This window comes from Miniopterus natalensis, chromosome 16, assembly GCF_054644295.1.
Source record: "Miniopterus natalensis isolate mMinNat1 chromosome 16, mMinNat1.hap1, whole genome shotgun sequence".
In the NCBI taxonomy this organism is placed as follows: Eukaryota; Metazoa; Chordata; class Mammalia; order Chiroptera; family Miniopteridae; genus Miniopterus; species Miniopterus natalensis.
The window spans coordinates 28,115,783-28,135,861 of NC_142096.1; the positions used below are offsets into that span (position 1 = coordinate 28,115,783).

The 20,079-nt window shown below is 45.3% G+C and overlaps 1 protein-coding gene across 2 annotated transcripts in view; it reads right to left on the reverse strand.

Moving 5' to 3' along the window:
• Positions 1-7,484: 7,484 nt before the first annotated feature.
• Positions 7,485-20,079, reverse strand: part of STAU2 (staufen double-stranded RNA binding protein 2) — a 217,088-nt gene continuing 204,493 nt past the window's right edge. Inside the window, exons 12-13 of one of the 2 annotated variants that reach the window (XM_087825442.1) lie at positions 9,596-9,684; positions 7,485-8,485 (exon numbers count right to left, since the gene is read on the reverse strand). In XM_087825442.1, coding sequence (XP_087681568.1) covers positions 8,392-8,485; positions 9,596-9,684 — 183 coding nt within the window. In that variant the 3' untranslated portion in view covers positions 7,485-8,391. The remainder of the gene's footprint in view (positions 8,486-9,595; positions 9,685-20,079) is intronic. The other variant, XM_087825443.1, reaches the window with a different exon arrangement.

Genomic DNA, 20,079 nt, shown 5'->3' on the forward strand with positions numbered 1-20,079 from the left:
AATCTGAAATACAACGAGCTATAACAGTGGTATGAGCTTTAAGCAAATTCTGCCTATTATAAATGAGTTCATTTCAATTAATAAATATCTTGATTAACAATGATCACAACCCAGTAAGAAAAGTGGGACTGTGGCCAGTATAGCTGAACCAGTACTTTCTAAGGCACTTTCTATTCAAGCTCAAAGCCTTGGTCCACAGGACCACACTCTCCCATGAACTGGCATTGACTCTGGGTTCCCACGAGACAAAAAGGGGTGTGCTTCAGGCCCCTGTCATCCTTTCCAGACCTGCCTAGCAGGGTGCAGAATCCAAAACAGGTCATGGCCTCTGCCCTCAAGGAGATGACATCTGGGATTTTGATGAGAAGGTAATGCTTATGAAGCCACAGTAAAGAACTTAAGGCAGTGCACCATGGTGCCCTGGTGCTTGAGCTAAATGCCAGCCAGAGGGGAGGAGTAGGCTGCACAGCTGAGCCAGGCTGCCAGTGGACCCAGGGCCTGGGAGACTGAATTGGTGGTGCTAAATAAAGCCACAACCACACAGCTATTGTGATCAAGTGTCATATCGTGTAACTGAAATTAGCCCTCAGTGGGAGAAAGAATGGGAATGCAGCCATCTGGGTCCACCCCAGTCTTGGCTTTGGGCCCTCTCTTATGGAGACTGACTAGGAAAAAATGGAATGCTGTGCTCAGCCGCCGGTGCAGAAACGGGCCCCGTCCCAAGGGCCTCTGCTCACTCATTTGGAGAAGGGCCCTCTCCTCCAGTTGGACGTTCCCAGCCCCTCTGTGCCTGGACCCCACGCCCGAGACATTCACTCCACTGTCTGCACCTACAAGGAGACAGAGAGAGGCCAATGAGAATGCCAACCCTGTTTTGTTACTTGTAAGGCATTGTGTCGAGGTCTCCGTGCAGCAGGGATGGAAGCTAGTGGGTAATTTCAGGTTTGCTTTTGCCAGTTCACTCCAGCAATTGGGTTCAAGTCTCCAGAAAATGTGAATGAAAACTGTCCAGTTAGCTGCTGCTTCACAACAAACCATCCCAGCATGGAGTGACAGAAAATAGCCATTCTTGCATCATCTCTCACCACTCTGTGGGCTGACTGGATGGTACTTCTGCTCAACAGGATGGCATTAGGGGCTGCGGTCATCTGAGGCTTTTTGGGGCTAGAACATCCAAGAGAGCCCATTCACACAGCTGGCAGCTGATGCTGCCTGTTGGTCTGGAGCTCCGCCAAGGCTGTTGACCAAAGCACCTCCATGTGGCTCAGGCTTCTCGCAGCACGATGGCTGGGTTCCAACAGTGAGAGTCGGAAGAGGGAGTGGCCTAGTACGGGGGAAGCTGGAGGCTAGACCCAGAAGGCCAGCCCTTGAACTGGCTCAGCGTCACTTCTACCAGGGTCTATTGCTTTAGAATGACAAGGCCAGCCCGAGAGGAGGGGAAATAAGCTCCACTCTTCCATGGCAAGGGAAATAATGTGCAACCCTCTTTAATCCAACACTAAAACCTAATGATAGCCTTCCCATGTAAGTCAACATAACCTCAGCGTGTGACCACACGCATCCCCTCCTCATCGCCTCAGTCCCTACAGCCCTTGCCAAGGGCCCCACACCAGGCTGACCTCGAGTACAGTTTAAACCTTGAGTGGAGTCAAACCTTCTGCTTCACAGCTCTTCTTCTGAAGCAGAAGCCCTATCCTCAGAAAAAGAATAAAAGCAGGTGGAGCTGAGACCACAAGCCCACCAGAACTTACTGCCAAGGTGGGAAGCTCGTCTATGGGGCAGCGCCTACAGGCCGGGCACCCAGTGGCCACCTGCAGTTTCTCCATCTTCAGAGGCAACCAACACACTCCCCAGTCACAGGTCACTGGGGACCGACCGTGTGGACCCAAACGACACTCGCTGGCCTGCAAGGTCCCTCAGGGACACTGTCTACTGTGTTGACAGCCCTCAAGCAGCTGCCATCTCTGTGTGGGGAGTGGGCAGAGGTTACTGACAACAGAATCCTTTCCAATCCTTCCCTCGCTAAATATCTGGATGCACATTACCAGATTGTTCTCTAGAAGGCTGTAGCACATGACAGTCCTTGTATCTAGTGTCCTAGTATATCAAGTATCCGGAAGACAGCGGACTCAGACTTGGCGTGAGGAGCAGTCTTGCCCCTCAGAAGGGGAGTCAGGCTGCCCTCCCTGGCATCCTGCTTGTCCTGCTTCCTGAACAGGCCTGGCAAAGCCCATCCACGACCTCCTGACACCAGATCCAGTGGGCTCCCCTCCCGTCTTTTCTTGCTCACACACTTCCTCCCCGTGACAGCTGGCACCCTTGGGCCTCGTGGCCTTCCCGGCCTCTCAGCATGAGCTCCTCTTTCCCGGCCCTGCCTCCAACGGTGGTGCTTCCCAAGGTTTGGCAAAGAGGGATCTAGCCCCTTCCCCTGCACTCAGATGACAAGGAAGGATGGGTGGCCAAACATCCTTCTGGAAAATGACTACCCATGTAGACTCAGGGGGAGGCTGGAGAGGAAACACAGGATTGCGACAGCTCGTTTACAGTTTTCAGACGTACCTGCCGGGAAGAGGACTTCCTCCCAGCGTCCCACTCCCTCTTTCCACTTCACTTTTGAATCCAAATTTCAGATTCTTTCTATTGTCCGCCCCCTCCTACCCACTTAAATAACCAAGTCTCCTCCTTTCTTTGGGCTCCCTTGAAAACTCAGGAGTAACGTTTGAAAGAAAATTAGACCAAGGTTGCCTCCATCTCTACCTATCTCCGTTGTAAAAGCTAGAAACGTCCTTACCCTTGATACCTACTCAGGACAAACAACGCAGGGAAGTGGCCTTCGGTCTGGTTCCATAGGCATCGGTGAGGATGGATGGCCACGGCGCGGCTTAAAGCTCTCATTATTTAGGCTTTGAACAACATACTGATTTTGAAAGTGTTTCCTTTTCTCGCAGGTAGTTTTATGACTCATTCAGAATAGCTCAGTGGTTAATCAGACCCTTGAAACGGAAGACTAAAAGGATTAAACAAAACCCAACCAAACGGTACAGCCGTCACAAACCTGAGGCCAACCTGTGATATTTGGGAAACTGTTATTCCTTATGTTAAGCTCCACTGTTTACACCGAAAGTATGAACTAGCTCATGACTATAATGAGCTTTGCCCCTGGGAAGTAGTTGAGGCAGATAGTTATTGGGTCGTCTTCCAAAACAATGGTTCTCTCTTCTCTGGTGACTACTCTGCCCTATTCCATAGGGGTGGAGTTGGGGCCCCCATATTTGTACAATGTGGGCCCCTGATCCAAGGTGGCCAGTCAGGGGTTCCTTTCTACGACCTTGGGAATGAAATCAAGAGAGAGATTCAGTGTTTCTTCAGGTGGCCATAAACTTGGGTTCTGTTGGTAGCCATGTCCTCTGATGTGTGTACTTGTGAAGCAGGAGCTGGTGCGGAAAGAAATGATTCACCTATTCAGAGGGAGGAGGGGAACTGAGAGTAAAGCAGAGAGGGCGCTTCCTGGTTTCCCCACAGCCTTGTACTTCCTGGCTCCAGTGCATTTCTGCCCTTGGGTTCTGGGAAACACCCTTGTAGCTTTATAAGAAATTTCCCATTGCTGGTTTGAATGGGTTTTTATAACTCTCAACCACAAAAATCCTAATTGATATGAGTGGTATTTTTCCTTGCAGGTATATGATTTTTTTAAATTGGCATATTAGAGACAAAATTTGAATACAGGCATACCACTAGTAATAGAGGTACTAATGGTAATACAATAAATTTGGAGCTGCAGTGCTCTTAGAGGTCATTTTAAAGATATGGAAACTGAGGCTAGGAAGACTAAATCTCCTGCCAAGGTCATATCTGTATCTGAATCAGGTCTCTAGACTCTTGAATCCTAAACCATGGCTCTTTCCTTAATACCCACTACCTTAGGTTGTAATATTGTATTTACTTTCACAACTTGTACACAACTTTAAAAAATAGACCATATACTTTTGCATATTCTTTTATTCTCACTGGAGGAGACATATTCATTGATTTTTTAAGAGACGGGGTGGATAAGAGAGTGTGAGAGAGAGAGAGAACATTGATCTGGGAACATCAATTGGCTGCCTTAGGTATGAGCCCCTACTGGGGGAATTGAACCCACAACCTAGGTATGTGCTCTGACTGGGAAGCGAACCCACAACCTTTCCCTGTATGAGATGACGCTCCAACCAACTGAGCCTCACCGGCCAGGGCATGCATATTCTTATCTTTACTATTTTGGGCTGAAAAGCTGAAATTTGAAGATGTTATATGACTTCAACAAAGCTACACCTGAACAGAAGTAGAACTATAAGTTTCTTTCCAGACAGGTGATTCCATCCAATAGGCCAGGCTCCTCCATCCATGCACCCAGGTCACCACTGACCCGGTTAGATTGGCAAGTCCGTCATCACGGGGTTTTTAGAGTCATTCATCTATCCAACAAACATTTATTGAGTACTTACCACTTTAAAGTGGGCACTGTTCCTAGGCCAGGAGACACCGTGAGGAATAAATTTACATGATCAGCACCTGATTGTAGGTAAGCTTTACCTGTGTATACTGGGGCTGGGTGTGGGGGCCGATCAGTGGACATTTGGGGGGTTTGGAGTCAAGATAAGATATGCTACTAGAGTGGAAGCAGAGGGTGGCTTCTTGACAGCATCACCAGAATAGAGCGTGATGCCCAAAGCATTGTAAGATGAGTGAGGGCACGAATGGTGACAACAGAGGCAGGCAGCTGAGCAAGCCATGCGGTGGTTCTGAGCTCAGAATGCTCCGTTCTCCGCCCATTTCCTTGTGTGCCTTTCCCTCTAGCTACAATGTGGGCTCTTTAGGGTGAAGTTGTTTCATTTGTTTATTTATTTTCTGCATTCCCGGCATACATCAGAGTGTGCTGAGCATTCAGTCGAGAGCGAGCTTTTAGTGAAGAGGTTAGGACGTAAGAGGAAGGCTTCCCCAACTAGGTAGGTTTTAAATGAGCCCCGGCAAGGTGAGATGGAACCGGGTGGTGTCTGCCAGAAATTGACAGTTGGGTTTGACTGAGTCTAAGGAAGTCTTTGCTTTCAACTCGATCTTATCCCTCCTCATGAAGACATCCATCTGTGATTGTGGAAATACAGGAATGTACCCGGAGGTGGGGATTGGAATTCAATCTGCTGCCTAGGGAAGGGATATAAATGCAGGAATGGGAAGACAGAGTGGGGGAGCAGGATAGTGGGCCTGCATGGGCCCAGAGTACTCTAAAATTAGGGGTTTTTTTGGGGGGGGGTGCCATGTTTTTGATTAAGAAATGCCACAGTCCCCTTGGGGTTAAAGGTACAAGAGTAAAGCCGTTTTTATCATGAGTGGCTATCTCAGTGTCATGTAAGCAGTGAGGTTTAAAATGTATGCCTTCCGCGGGTTTATCCATCCCTTTGATGGACAGTTCATTTGTCCATTTATTCAATGTATCACTTACACATGTATCAGGTGCCTATATCATGGTGGGGTAGGTTAGGGGAAACTCAAAAAGACAAATTCACATATGATTTTGCCATTAGTGACTTCTCAGCTCTGTGTGAACTGTATCATTCTTGGCTATATGATAACAACTGGCTTTTGGAAATTAACAGGTACCGGATGCACTCTGGGCAAGTGCAGTGATAACCTGCAGTAGAATTTAAATACATATCAATTGGTCTGGACCCCATTTTCAAGGTCACTAGGAATCCTGAAAACCTCTGTATAATAATTTCAGTTTCTCATTAATCTATTTTTATTTTATGGTGCAAGAAATTGGTTGAAGCTGTCAAAAAAACACACCCAACAACACAAAAACCCACTGTTGAGAGTGTTAGCTGGGGAGAGGACCAGGACAGCTCAGAGAGGTCACCCCAGGAAAGGGGAGGGATGTCCTTGTCACAGCCTGATCGGCGCTGTCTTACCATTGATCTTTGGCAAGTTGTCCTGGAAAAGCATGGTCAGAGTTCCAAAGTGCAATATTATATTTCCAATTAAAACGTAAAAAACAAACCTTTTTCTTCAAACACATTGGCCGCAGCCCTGGGAAGGGACTACAAAGCCCAGTGCTGATGGAGAAAAGCTGAAAGCAGACGCTGTAATTGATAAAGGAGATAAGTCAATCTGTGTCCTTTAAAGAATAATGAGCCCCATTTTTCATCAAAAAGATCTCCCTGTGCCGAAGAAACATTCTTTCAATAAATCTACTTAATGGTTTCCCCTGTAATGATATATAACATGGAGCTTCGGAGCAGAGCATCCCAGCAGGTCCCTGGGAGGGGCTGCGGGCCACCAGTCGTTTGCATTGCTAATTCAACCCCAAGAGAACCCGGGGGCTCCAGGAAGGGCTGCGTTTCTGGGGAAATATGGGAAGGCCTTCCTGCGCTCTTTCAGGCAGGTAGATGCTCTGGAATTTGGACTAAATATCCTGTCCCTAAACTCCAGATCCTCTGCAAATTGACATTCCCCACCCCCACTGTGTCCAGGGTCACATAGCTCAAGAGTTAGATGCTTTGGATCCTTGGGTTGAGAACTGATTAGCTCTGTTTGTTCCCTGTGCTCCGGTCTGCCACAGCCCTGTTGGGCCATGCTGGTGTTGTTTGGGCTGTGGGCTGTGGGAGGTGGTCTATGTTTATTGCTTTTGGTAAACTGAAGATCTACTTTAATGACCCCGCCTGAAGTGGTGCTTTCTACAGGCCTGTCTCCACCCCTCACCCCCACCACTCACGGCCCAGCAGAGGAAAGGGCCTGCCCCCCAAGAGAATGACTTAGAGCCCCCTGCACCCTTGTGCTAGGCACCAGGGCTTCCTGTTCAACCTGGCTTACCTTTGTGAACCCCAACTTTACAAATGTGGTGTTATTTCCACAAGGCCCCAGCTTTATGTAACCAAACCTATTTCCTCCAAGGGCACCAGCCCTCCCCACATGGGAATCATTAAAAACAAGCCCGGAGTTATTTCCTTATGTTGCTGTTTGTTTATTTTTCTGTCGCGTGTGAGTCAGCCGGATCATGATTTGTGGTGGTTTTGCTTGTGAAATCTTACATAATTATATTCCTATTGTCATGTTGGGTTGAGCAGTTAGATCGTAGAGTGTGTTCTCATTTCACAACGCCTGCAAATCAATAAGGAGAAAGCCCGAACAATGAGATGACGTGAGCTGGTCGGGAACCCGGCTCCGAGTCACCCGGGAGGTGGCTCTGCAGTTTCGCAGAGACATGCGGCTGGTGACAGGGACGCCCTCTAATGCCGCGGCTGAGCAGGATGACTAGGCCGGGTGGTGGCCTCTGGCATGGGTTTCACTGGGGTGATTCTTAAGAAATGAGAGCGAGGGAATGAAAGAACGACAGTAACCACACTTCACACAGAAACCGACCAAATTTTTACTGCATTTGCTACACGCTGGATTCCAACATGCTGGTCCCGAGCGTGGCTGGCTACAAGCTGGCAGACTCTGACGGCTCCTCCACCAGGCTCTCCCTTCCCCGCCAGGGACATCGTTTATGCTGATCTTCCTCACTGTCCCAAGTCCAGAGGCAGTTATCAAAAACACTCTTGATGCAAATGGTGAGTGGCTACAAGACACGAATGGGGGTGGGTGCGATTTCTGCCACAGGACGTGGAACCGGAGAAATGGTTCGTGGAGGCAAGACGCCTCCCTGGTGGTTGAGAGTATTACGGAGCTCAAAACCTACAAGTGATCTGGTTTTTAAATTCCCGGAGTATACTGAAACTAGTTGATCCTAACATGATTTCAGAGTTTTAATTAAATACCCGACCTGATTTAAACCATGTTTGTTCGCATACATCTTTGAGTAGTGTGTGTGCCTTAAAGTTATTCATACTGATATGGGATGAAGATTCCAAATATCTGCATTAAAAAGGGAAACTGTGTGACTCTATATGAAGACAACGACCATCACATTCCACAGCACGTCATCGGGAAATTTTTGAATCGTCAAGCATTATTTAAAACGAGAGAGAATATAACTGAACACAAGGGCCACGACAGAACCACCGGAACAACGGAACCAGACCCAGTTTCTCTATTGATTATGTAAAAAATGTTACCTCTGTTTCTAACACTTTTCACTCATTGTTATTTTAAGCCCCGGTAGCAGGATCAGATGTCCGCTGCCTCTGGACAAATGAGTTATGATCTGATCTCAAGTTCCAAGGGAAATGCACGAAGTTTTATTTTCCCCCAGTTGGATAAACAGGACTATGTATATTATCTCGCGTGTTAGAATAGCGTTGTCTTCACATAAGACTCAAATAATGGTATTAGTCATTCATTTCCTTGAACACAGACACCCCCATGCGCGCTGACAGGTTTATAAGGATGCGGTGGCAGCCGTGGTTCTGGGAGCTGTTAGATGACGGGCTTTGATTTCTTGCAGTCCTGAGCGATGGAGCCCGGGTGTGTCTGGTTATTGTCCGCCTTCTCTCCCAGATGCTGGCCTTGTCTGGAAGATTAATACATTAACAAGAGCTGAAGCCAGGGTTGCACATCTTCAGACATGTTTATTAGCAGATGGCACACGGGACTCAAAGGTCACCACCAAAGTGACATTTTAAAGTGAAACAACAATATTTATGTTCAGATAGTCTCCTGATGAGATCATGTGGAAATGGTTTTGATTAAATTAGCTTATAAATGCTTGCCAATCTATAGACAACTTAAAATGCCACGTCTGTTTACCAAATGTTTTCTTCTCACGCTCTCACCTTTTAAATATGAATGACCAAAGGCTGGGTTGGAGGTATGCTTCCTTAACTGTAGGATCAGCGTATCTGCTTTTTACATCCTGGGTTTTTTATTGTTGTTTTTTCTTTTCATTCTAAAAACGTTATCTCCTGTGTGTTCTGAAACCTCACCTGCTGCTATTGCTGCTCTGAAACAGGTTGGATTCCGCTATGTAAATATAATTGTGTTCGATTTCTTTGTTATAAATTGGGTCTCTGGAGAGACCTAAAATTCAGTCTCAGATAAGACCTTATGTTCAATATCATTAAAAAAAAACTCAGAGCTGGATTTCAGAAATACTCACTATGGCTGCATTTTTGCCTTGGAAGCCCCTGGGAGCCACACTTCTGTGGCAATGTGTGCTTGTGCTTCATACAACAGTGTGAAAGCAAATGCTGTCGAGGGGAGGGAGAGTCGCCTCTGACGGCTTTTTATTTTCTCTCTGTTGTGCTCACAACTTAGCAGGAATGTGAGTTAAAAATTTTAACTCAGAATATGTTTTAGATGGAAAATGCTCAACAGTGTGAAGTGAACACAATTTTTTGATAGTTTTGCAAGTCTCTACAGTCAACAAGACACATAAATATTTCTACAAAGGCATTAAAATGTAGAAATAATAGTCAATTAGTAAGTTAAAACTTTCACAGTTCATACTGTAGGAAATGAATATGACCATATATACTGTTTCTCATTGTTTTACATTTAATTGTATTATGAATAATTTTGTAAGATACAGATATTAGTGACTTGAGTTTTTTACCTTTTTATGATCTATATTTTTTATACAATGACAAAATTATAAATGTAAGAATATGACAGATTTACTCACTTTTCAAGAGAACTTTTTTCAATACTCATTGTCCCTTCCATTGGATCCAGTCCTTGCTCAGAAAATTGTTTCAAGGCACTTAAAGCTGCCTAAAAATGAAAACAAACACACAAACTAACAAGGAGATCCATTCACTGGCTTTAATGTAATCAACAGGCAATTGTAAAAGAAAGCTGAGATATATAGTAAAGACTATCATTTTCATTAGTCTAAATCAATGGTTCGTTGCATCATTTAGCAATATTACATTTGAAAGACTGGATTATCACGAGCAAGGCATGTCCTATGAGAGCTTTATTTCTGGCGTGTGGTGGGGGAGGTAAAGAGGGGACTCTCCACAAGTCTCATGCCTCATTCCTTATCCGTAGTTTTGTAAAATCACAATGTTTTATCTGCAAATGTAGAAACACTTCTATAAATGTAACATATTTTGAGGAGGACTTTGTATATATAATTTCTCCTCACTTTACTGAAACTACACATTCTCTTTCTTCAGATGTGAGAACATCAGACTTTTCCAGCTTGGGTACTCTTTCCAAAATTAGCATAAAGAAATTGTTCAATTTTATAGACAGTGGGCCCCAAACAAGTCACAGAATGTGAGCAGAGAAATGAAGATGCTCGTGCATACCGAGGGGATGGTGTGATGGTTTCCTGAATTTTCTCCCTCCTCCTGGAGCCCTGGGGAGGCAAGCCTGGCCATGGCAGAGCCTCCCAAGGTGTTGATATGCCCAAGATGCGTGGGACGCTGAAGGGTGTTGACAGGCTGGTGGAGCCTCACTGGATAGCTGGGAGGCACCAAAAATGTGATGCTGATAAGATCTACATAACTTGTTGACACTCTTGTGCATGTTCCAAACTGTTATTTCTTTGAATAAGAATTTGGTTCTTCTTCCCCTCCCCCACACCCCACCACTTTTAAGCTCCATCAGAAGGGATTTGTTGAGTCTGAGATAGGTGTGAGCAGCCAGGGGTGTTTGAATCTTGGAGATCCTGCTGGGTCACCCTTTGGTCATCTGTATCTTCTCAACTGCCTTTGAAAGTGAGCTAACTCTTGCAATTGCCCAGACTTTTATCTGCCAAGGGCTTCTTTTGGGTAGCTAACTAAGTGCATTATCCCTTTTACATTCTTTATAATATATTTTTGGTTTTTAAATTAATAGACTTGATGTTTTGAGAGCAGTTTTAGATTTACAGAAAAATGGAGGAGGGAGTACGGAGTCCCCACGTACCTCTCCCCCAACCCAGCACAGTGTCACCTATTATTAACATCCTGCATTAGTACAACACTGTTGTTACAAGTGATGAGCCAATATTGATACATTATCATTAACTAAAGCACACAACTGACATTAGGGTTCTCTCTTTGTGCTGTACATTCTGTGTTTTTTGACAAATGCTTAATGTCATCTGTCTACCACCACACTGTCATACAGGATGGTTTCACTGCCCTAGCAATTTCCTGTATTCTGCCTGTTCATCCCTCTGCCTTTTCCCCCGGGGTCCCTGGCAACCACTGATTTGTTAACAGTCTCTAAGTTGCCTCTTCCACAATGTCACACAGTTGGAATCATACAGTACGTAGTCTTTTCAGATTGACTTCTTTCACTTAGCAAAGTGCATTTAAGGTTCTTCCATGTCTTTTCATGGCTTGATACTTCCTCTCTTTTTAATTGCTGAATAATATTCCATTGGATGGATGTAACACAATTTGAGGGACATCACCTATTGAGGGACATCTCAATTGCTTCCAAGTTTTTGGTGATGATGAATGAAGCTGCTATAAAATATCTGTGTGCAGATTTTTGTGTAACATTCATAATATTTTTCTCTCCCTTCTCTCGGTCTTTCTATTTTTAAACCACAATTCCTATATCCAACCCAAAGTAACAACGTGTCCTTTCCTTTTTCTTTAGACTATCCTTCCTTTCAGGCCTCTACTGGTCTCCCTAGTTCAGATGTGCTGGTCTGAATGCCCACTCAAGTCTTCAGCCCTGGCCGGGGCACACTGGGGCAGGGAGAGGCCATGTTCAGGTTCCTGGTTTTCACCATTATCTATCTCTTTGAACCTGGGGTCCTCAGGGATATCAGTGCCCCACCCCATTACTCCTGATCTTGGTCCAACCTCATACTACATAGCAGCTGGCAAAGGTTGCAGTGGCAGGTAGGCACTAACTTCGGCTGGGTAGGAGCACTGTGCCTATCTCATTGGGGCACGATTATTGGTTGAATTGTGTCCTTCCTCAAATTTATATGTTGAAGCCTTAACCCTCCAGTACCTCGGAATGGGGCCTTGTTTGGAAATTGGGTCACTGCAGATGTAATCAATTAAGATGAAGTCATACTAGGGTAGGGTGGGCTCCAATCTACTATGACCAACATCCCTATAAAAGGGGGAAATTTGGACACAGATGCATACACAGCAAGAACACTATGTGAAGAGGAAGGCAGAGACTGGAGTGATGTGGCAGAAGCCAAGGAACGCCAAAGGCTGCCAGCAAACCGCCAGCAGCTGGGGAGAGTCAGGAAAAAGATTCCCTCTCTCTCAATCTCAGAACGAACCAACCCTGCCCACGCCTGGTCCTTGAACTTTCAGCCTCCAGAACTGCGAGGCAATAACTTCTGTTGACGAAGCCTCTCAGTTTATAGCACTTTGTTATGGCAAGTCTAACAAACTAATATAGGTACATCATAATTCCTCTTGAGGGATATTAGGACCCCTTTCTCCCTCTCTGATGTTTCACTTGATCAGTTTATTATAAAAATAGTTTTTAATTACAGAACAATCATATGTAGACAAGCAAAATTAAAAAGTGAAAATATTCACAATCCCACCCGCCATTCACAACCTGATGTCTGCCTTTCCATATCCTCTCCTATCCCCTCTCCACGTGGACATACCGTGCCCTGGATTGTCTTTGAACACTGCTGGATAATCTGCCCTTTTCAGAGAACATGAGCAGTTTTCCATAGCAACAGAAACACCCAACCCCTACTGCTGGACCTTCAGGCCACTCTCAATTTTTAAGCCGTTATTAACATGACACCAAGCTTCCTAACAGTTAAATCTTTGTGTACCATCCAATCATTTCCTTCTGACAAACTCCTAGAAGCTGAATTTCGGCACCAAAAGCATGCACAAAGACCTTACTTTTCCATCCTCAGAGAGGCTGTGGTCACACTAGCAGTTTGAGGGCGTCTGTTCTCTAGGTGTTTCTGGAATTACTTCTCAGAACCACTACGTGGATCATTCGAGCAAACTCGTGTTGTCATTTTATGGCCCTGCCTTCTTTTGAATTTATCTCTTCTGACCATTTATCTTATTCGGTAGACTTGGCTTGGAGTAAAGTTTGTTTCATTCAAAAATTAAATTCACCCTCTAACGATTTGGACAATTCTCCTCCCCAAAAAAGGACATCTGCAGAGAGATGTGACTCTCATTTAGACCCAATTAGTTGACCTCTGAGGTCCTTTTAAGTCCTGAAATGTGGAGGTGGCTGGGCGGCCTTTCCGGGTGACTGCACTGAGGACAGTCCTATAGGTGTGGACATTCTTGTGAGCTTGTTACACGATCACTGGAGTCTCACCGCATACACACGTGTGCAGAGTGAAGAGCCAGGCCACTCAGTGTTGAGCTCCAAAGACCAATCCATGCTTGAACTCTCCAGAGAGCACAACTCCGTGGTACGGGCTCATGGACTTATAGTTCTTTGTATATTCAACAGCTTTGAGCAAATGAGTAACTATTTTGTTCTGATCCATTAATATGCAAATCGTTGGCAGGAATGCAGATTTTTATCAATTTCTTCCCCAATGGATTATTACAGAAGGCTGTTTAATGCTCAAAAATTTAAATGTGCAGTGAATGAGTATTGTTGAATGAGACCCTTGAGAGCCCCCAGGGCTTCTTGGTCCTGCTCTGTACCCAACAGATCCCAAACGACAACTGAAACCAAAATTTTAAATACTTGGTTCCCAGGGTTGCCCGAACATCAGAAACCAAATTTCTTGCTTCACGGAGTCCAAGAGCCAGGGGCACCTGCTTTCTTCCATCCGAAAAGAGATGCACATATGAGATAAAAGCCAGGTCTCAGGTAGCATGTTCAATGTTTTAGATCTTGCAGCCTCCTGGATGATCTTATCAACATGTCAGGCAGGTCCCCTGTCATCCCACAAAGAATGTCCTTCAGGCTGGAAGGGCGGTGTGCTCTTTCACTCGGTGCCATGGATGGATTTTCGGAATTCCTGCCCGGCTGCTTCCCTTCACAGGTATGCTTCAAGGTTTCCAAATAACATTCTCTTATCTATTTGATGGCATAATTCAACCCACATCTTATTGATAACCCTGACTACAATCACTTATAAATATGAGAAGACTTCTTGTTAATTTCTAAAAGGCAATGAAGACCATTTATCTTCTCTGTAAACAGTAAGAGCTACCATTTCATGAGCATGACGCTCTGCCATAGTCGTGGGACTGGGCACTTTACCTGGTGACATCAGATGTTAGCCCAGTCCAGCCAGGTAGGTTAGCCTGCCCATCAGGAATTCAGCAACCTTCTCAAGGTCACACAGCTAGTAAGTGGCAGAGCAGAGCTTTGAACCCAGCCCACATTCTTCATCACATCACTTTATTTAATCTGAACTGAAGCACTGCTCAGTCAGCCTGCCCAATTTCAATGCAGCTCCTTTCTATATCATGATTGTAAAGTCACTCTTACCCCACCTCTTCCACGCTCATTCTGTTTGTTATTTCCCACAATAACTAACTGGAGGTAAGCTCATAAAAAATTATCTTCATTCTCTAGAATAGTGATTTATTATTTTGCGGGATGGCATGGTCAGTTTCCAGCCTCCAGCCTTCTTGCAGACCCTGGGTTGACCTCTGAGGCTTAATTCAGCACTTCAGTATGGGCTAAAACTAAATTGTTACAGTAATTATTTTGTCACCTAGAATTACCCAAGGACATGATTCTCCATTTCTTAACCTCCTGAGGATACCCAGTCTCCCATGACTTGCCTCCCCCATCTATTGTTCTAGGAAGAGTTTCCATCTCTCACGCCCTGGGGCTGGGGGCAGGAAGGAGAAACAAGCTTCGGGGTTCATCTGGGGTTTGGATGCAGGGTACAGTGAGCAGAGGTGCTAGTGAAAGGGACATGGAAACAGGTAATGGGCTTGGCTGTGATTCGTAGCCAGCAAGAAGCCTGTGTGCTTAGGAAAGGAGAGCGGGGCAGGGGCTGCCCACCAGGGGCCTCCTCTCACAGGGAGGTACTAACAGACCCCTCACCCAGCTGCTTCCTCGCCCCCTTGTCACAGCTCCACCCTCACCGCCAATCATCATCCACTACTTTCCCAGAAAAGACACCTTACAGATTAAAAAATTCCATGGAGTGAGCATGGCTGCTTCCCTTCCTACAGCAAAATACCCACAATAACAAGATTATGCATCGACACTTGAAATAACCACTTTCCATCCAGCAAGACCCAACACCAACCATTTCAAAGAACAATGTACAATGGAGTGGCTTTGCAAACAAATACTAAAGTTTAACAGTCCACAAAAATGTTTCACTCTGTACTTGTAAATCTGTCCAGAAGACGGCAAAATCAGCAGAATCCCCAGGCTTAAACTTCAAGGACTGTTACTTGCTAGAGGCCAGGTGCTTAAAAAAAAAATTAAGAACATATTGTAAATATGCTACCTAATATTAAATAAGGACACTTTGTGAGGGAGAAACCAAAATAGCCCTCCTTTGGGGAGACGTGTAAAGCCTGATTAAGGAACAAGTGCACTGTCTGTCACTGGAGGGAAGATGGGTAACAAGGCACTGTCTGCAGCTCCCCCTTCAGCAGGGACAATGTGCTGTGTGATCAGCATAAACTGATCTTGGGGAGTCGTGGGAAGGAGGTAAATCTGGGTCCCTTAATGAGGAACATCCTGAATGAGGCTTAGACCCAAGTGTGTAATTTCCCACGCACTACGCATTCGAGAATTTCAAAGACGCACTAACGTAAGTACCCAGAAACCTCCATTCGCTGTGGCCATAAACAAACAGACGGCCAATGATTTCATTTCCAAGGTCAGAAGATGTTTTCCTACCAAATCAAAACAAACTCACCCAGCATCCACGTTACCGCAGCCTACCAACTGGAGCCATAAACTTTAGCTCTATCACAATTTACATGTTGTGGGAAACTTTTTTTTTTTAAGGTATATTCAAAGCAACACAAGTAGCTTCATTTGAGAGGAGAAAAATAAACAGATTTTAAAGAAATGAAAGATATTTCCTTTTTTCCCTTCCTGTCTTTTCAGCTCAATGCATGTGTGGGTGTGTGTGTGTGTGTGTCCCTTAGAGGAGAGCATCTGCATAGATGCATAGAAATATTTTTGTCCCCTAAACATTTTACAACCGTTTTGTGAGTAAAGGCCCACAGGTTCTACAACAGATGTTGCCACCATTTCACGTATCGCTTGTTTTGTGCGTAGTTATAGCAAAGCCAGAAATATGACGCCAATAAGATACTTCCCATGCCTGTTAGTTGGTCTTGGTTCGCAAGTGTGTGTGTGTGTGTGTGTGTGTGTGTGTGTCTCCACAGAATGTAGGTGAGTCTTTCCACCCATTTCTGTAATTTCTAACTTTCCTCTTGTCAGTTAGCAAATTATGCTGACCCCAGTACCTATTCCTCCTGCCCCTTTCTTCAGGAAGGAAGAGTTGGTAACGGCAGTATAGCGGGATTAAGTCATTCTTTGAGAGACAACAGTGGTCTTCATTAGCAAAATGTGAATTTAAACTCCTGCCCTTACGACACAGCTCTTTTTGGAGTCTTTGGACATGATGCCCAATGGGTCCTTTTATTTCCTGTTATTCCATTTCACACTTTTCCCACCTATTTCATAGCCTGAATCCCAGAACCAGACAGGCTGTTGCCATTAAAGTCAATGTAACCACACGGGTCTGAATGTGGCCTTCATTCTTTTTTTCATTTTCTTTTTAATTTTTCTATTGATTTTTAGAGAGAGAGGGGGAGAGAAAAACATCAATGTGAGGGGGGTACATCAATCGGCTGCCTCCTGCGTGCCCCCTACTGGGGACTAAGCTGGCAACCTGGGCATGTGCCCCCACCAGGAATCGAACTGGCAACCTTTCGGTGCACCAAGTGACGCCCAACCAACCGAGCCACACTGGCCAGGGCATGCCTTCATTCTTAGGTAAGAGTCCGGGTTTGTTCTGTTTTGCCTACAGTGCTTGCTCCTGTGGAAGAGCAAAGTGCTAGACTCCTTTCAGGATACATCAGTGGTCAGACATGCGGCTCATTAAATCAGTCTGTTCCACTGCGAAAAAGATACGCTTCGAACTAAAAACATCTTCATTTGCATTTGAGGACTCTCCTGCCTTTTATCCCAGCAATCTTTGAGACAGACTCTGTATTAAATCATCTAAAAGACTGGAAAACCAGAAAGTTCTTCAGTCAACCTAAAGGCTTACTGCCCAAAGAATGTGAATTTTCATGTTTCTAAGTTATTTTTTCTTGCTTTGAATAGTCTATAACAAAACACCAAGTCTCTCTTTATAAGAGAAACCAAAAAGAGAAAATTGTATTTCTAAGTTTTCTCGCATTATAATAGGATCCTCAGTCTATTACACATCAGATGACTCCGATGATAGGACTTTAAAAATAAAACGAAAACAGGACTAGACTGAGCTTTAATGAGGCCACTTGCTGCCAGCTTTCTAATAATCTCATTAAAACCAGACTTTCCATTTATGTTTCCACAATCCTATTGGTTCAGGTAATTTCCATAAAATCGCTGCTCTATGAAATGGCTTACTGTTGGAACAAAGGGCTGCCAGCCCAATAAGGTGATGGCTAGTGATTGTGGAAAAATGGGAGGGGGGGTTTGGAAGACACGCAGGTTTTAGTCAGCCTGCGACAGCAAAGAACAGGGACTTTGACTCTAGAATGGGAAACAGCATTGGGCACTTGAGCTACAGGACTGGCCATCATCTTTATTTCTCGATCAGGCTCTTACGCTGGGTAATCCACGCTGTCAGCCTTGACGGTAACAGAGTCGAATTTACCGCAGGATTAATGGTGCGAAGAGAAGTTTCCAGCGTGTTCAGACAAACTCGAGCAGCGGCCTCCGTGCTGCCCTGCCTTCCTCCAACCATGAGCTTTCGGTTCCACCAACATCTTTCCTTTTAAAATACCTGTGTTGTCCTCTATTTAACTATTTTAGATTCAACGAAAAGTCCCCTTTGTAATGGCATTTATGACACAGCATTGATACAAAGCGAGCATGACTCTGCCTTTGGCAAGATAATGCCCCCAGGGGTGTCCATGCCTGAATCCCCTCTTCAAAACAGGCTACCTCACGCGGCAACAGTGACTTTGCAGATGGAACCGAGGTATGAGCGCTGAGATGGAGAGATTATGCTGGGCTGTCTGGGTGGGTTCAGTCTAATCACACCTTAACATCAGAGAATCTTTCCTGGATTTGGTCAGAAAAATGTGATGGGGGAATAAATGGTCAAAGAAATGCAAGGCTGTTAGTTTTGAAGACGCAGGAAGGGAAACATAAGCCATGGAATGCAGGTGGCCTCTAAATGCTGGGAAAGGCAAGATCAATTCACCCCCCAGCGCTCCCAAAAAGAATGCTGACACTTTGCTTTCAGCCCAGTGAGATCCCTCCCTATCTGACTTCTGACCTACAGAACTCTAATACATTATTAGTGTTGTGTCATAGCAGCAAAATAAAACTAATACACTCTCCCTGTCATCTGGACAAGGCAGGGGAAGGGGCATGGTGCTGGGAGTGTGGTCAGGCCTAGGCCAAAATGCCAGCGGAAATGCCACCCCCTGAGCCTCTTTCCCATCACCTGTAAACTGGAGACGACACCACTCACACTGCATTGGATTATCCAAGGGGTTAATGCCTGGCTCAGAGTGGTGTTTAACACATGAGGACTTTTATTACACATCTTTCTCTGTTGAGTCTAACATCTAATCACAACATTCTTTATACTCTCTATCTCCAATGTCCATGTAACTTTACATTTCTGTTATTTTTCTAGCATATTGCTTATTCATCTTTCTTCCTAAGAGAACCCTATCATTATGCCTCTTCCTTAATCAAAAGTCAATTATTCCCAGCCTCAGAATAACATTCCATACCCTTGGCCCGGCATTCAAGGCTCTCCATCAGCTGGCTCCATTCTACCTCACAACCTCATTTACTGTGAGTTCATGACAGTGTGTTTCCCAGAGTGTGGCCCGCAAAAACACCAGTCACCAGCCTCAAGGACACCCAGCACATGTCAGTGTCACCAGCTAGCTCCCTTGCCACACACCAACATTTCATAAGCCCTGCCCACATGGATCTTCCGTCCTGGGCTACCTCCTATCTGCTGGAGACATTGGAGTCTTTCCAACTTCCCAGGGTGGACTTCTGTGATTCCCAGCCTGTGTCCCACCTAGGAATTTCTGATAGCCCTTGCCACTGGCCTCCCTGAACCGTGAATCGTCTTTGATGTGTTTACCTCCTGTCTCTCAGGTCACAGTGTGTTTATAGAATGTTCTCAAGGAATATTCCCTGACAGATTACCCATCAGCTTCCATCTGAAGCAACACCAGACAGACAAGTGCTAGCAGACACATTTCTTGTTTCTGTTTTCTCTGTTATCCGAGCCATCGCCCTGCGCTCCCTTGCTTTCCCACTGCGGGCACTGCCAACGCTTCTCTCCATCCAGGTTCCCTCCTCCTCTTGTGCCCCACCCACAGGCTCTGTGGCCAATATGCCATGGGATGAACAGGGCTGGGTTGTATGTATCCATGTGAGAGAAGGTTCTCCTGCCCCACAATTTACTTCCAAGGAATACAGGTGATAGTTACTGTCTTTTTGAAACATCAGTCATTTGGGCTTTGGCTTCTGTCACCTTTGAGGTTGGCCACTAATGCTTCGCTCTCCCCAAGTCAGTGTGGGGTTTACACAGGAGGTGCTTGGGAAATCCCAGTTGAGAGGATCCCACAACGAAGGCTTTGCCTGAGACCTTCAAGGTGGCACCTCCTGAAACACAGGACTGGAGTGGGTCTCATCCGCCCAAAGAGAACCTGGCTCGGCAGGGCAACGGGGCTAAATTCTGCCTCGGCAGCCCTCCCTCTACTGCCCCAAAGGTCCTCTTGGGATTTCTGGGTCCTTTGATCCATGGATCCAAAGAGAATGAGAAGCATTCCCATGGAACTTGTGCACACACTGCTCAATCTATTCAGGAACTCCATTTGGGTTTGAGTACGTGATGGGTAAAAACTTAGTTATTTCATAATTTTTACTGCATTTAATTATCCTTGAATTGCTCCAGGAGAGGGGGACTGGATACAGGGAATGATGGTCAGACAATATGACTTCTAAAGTCCTGTTTAATTCTGAACCTTTGCTTGTGTTACAATAAAATCCTAGGTAGTAAGGAAGGTGGCTCAGAAGTCT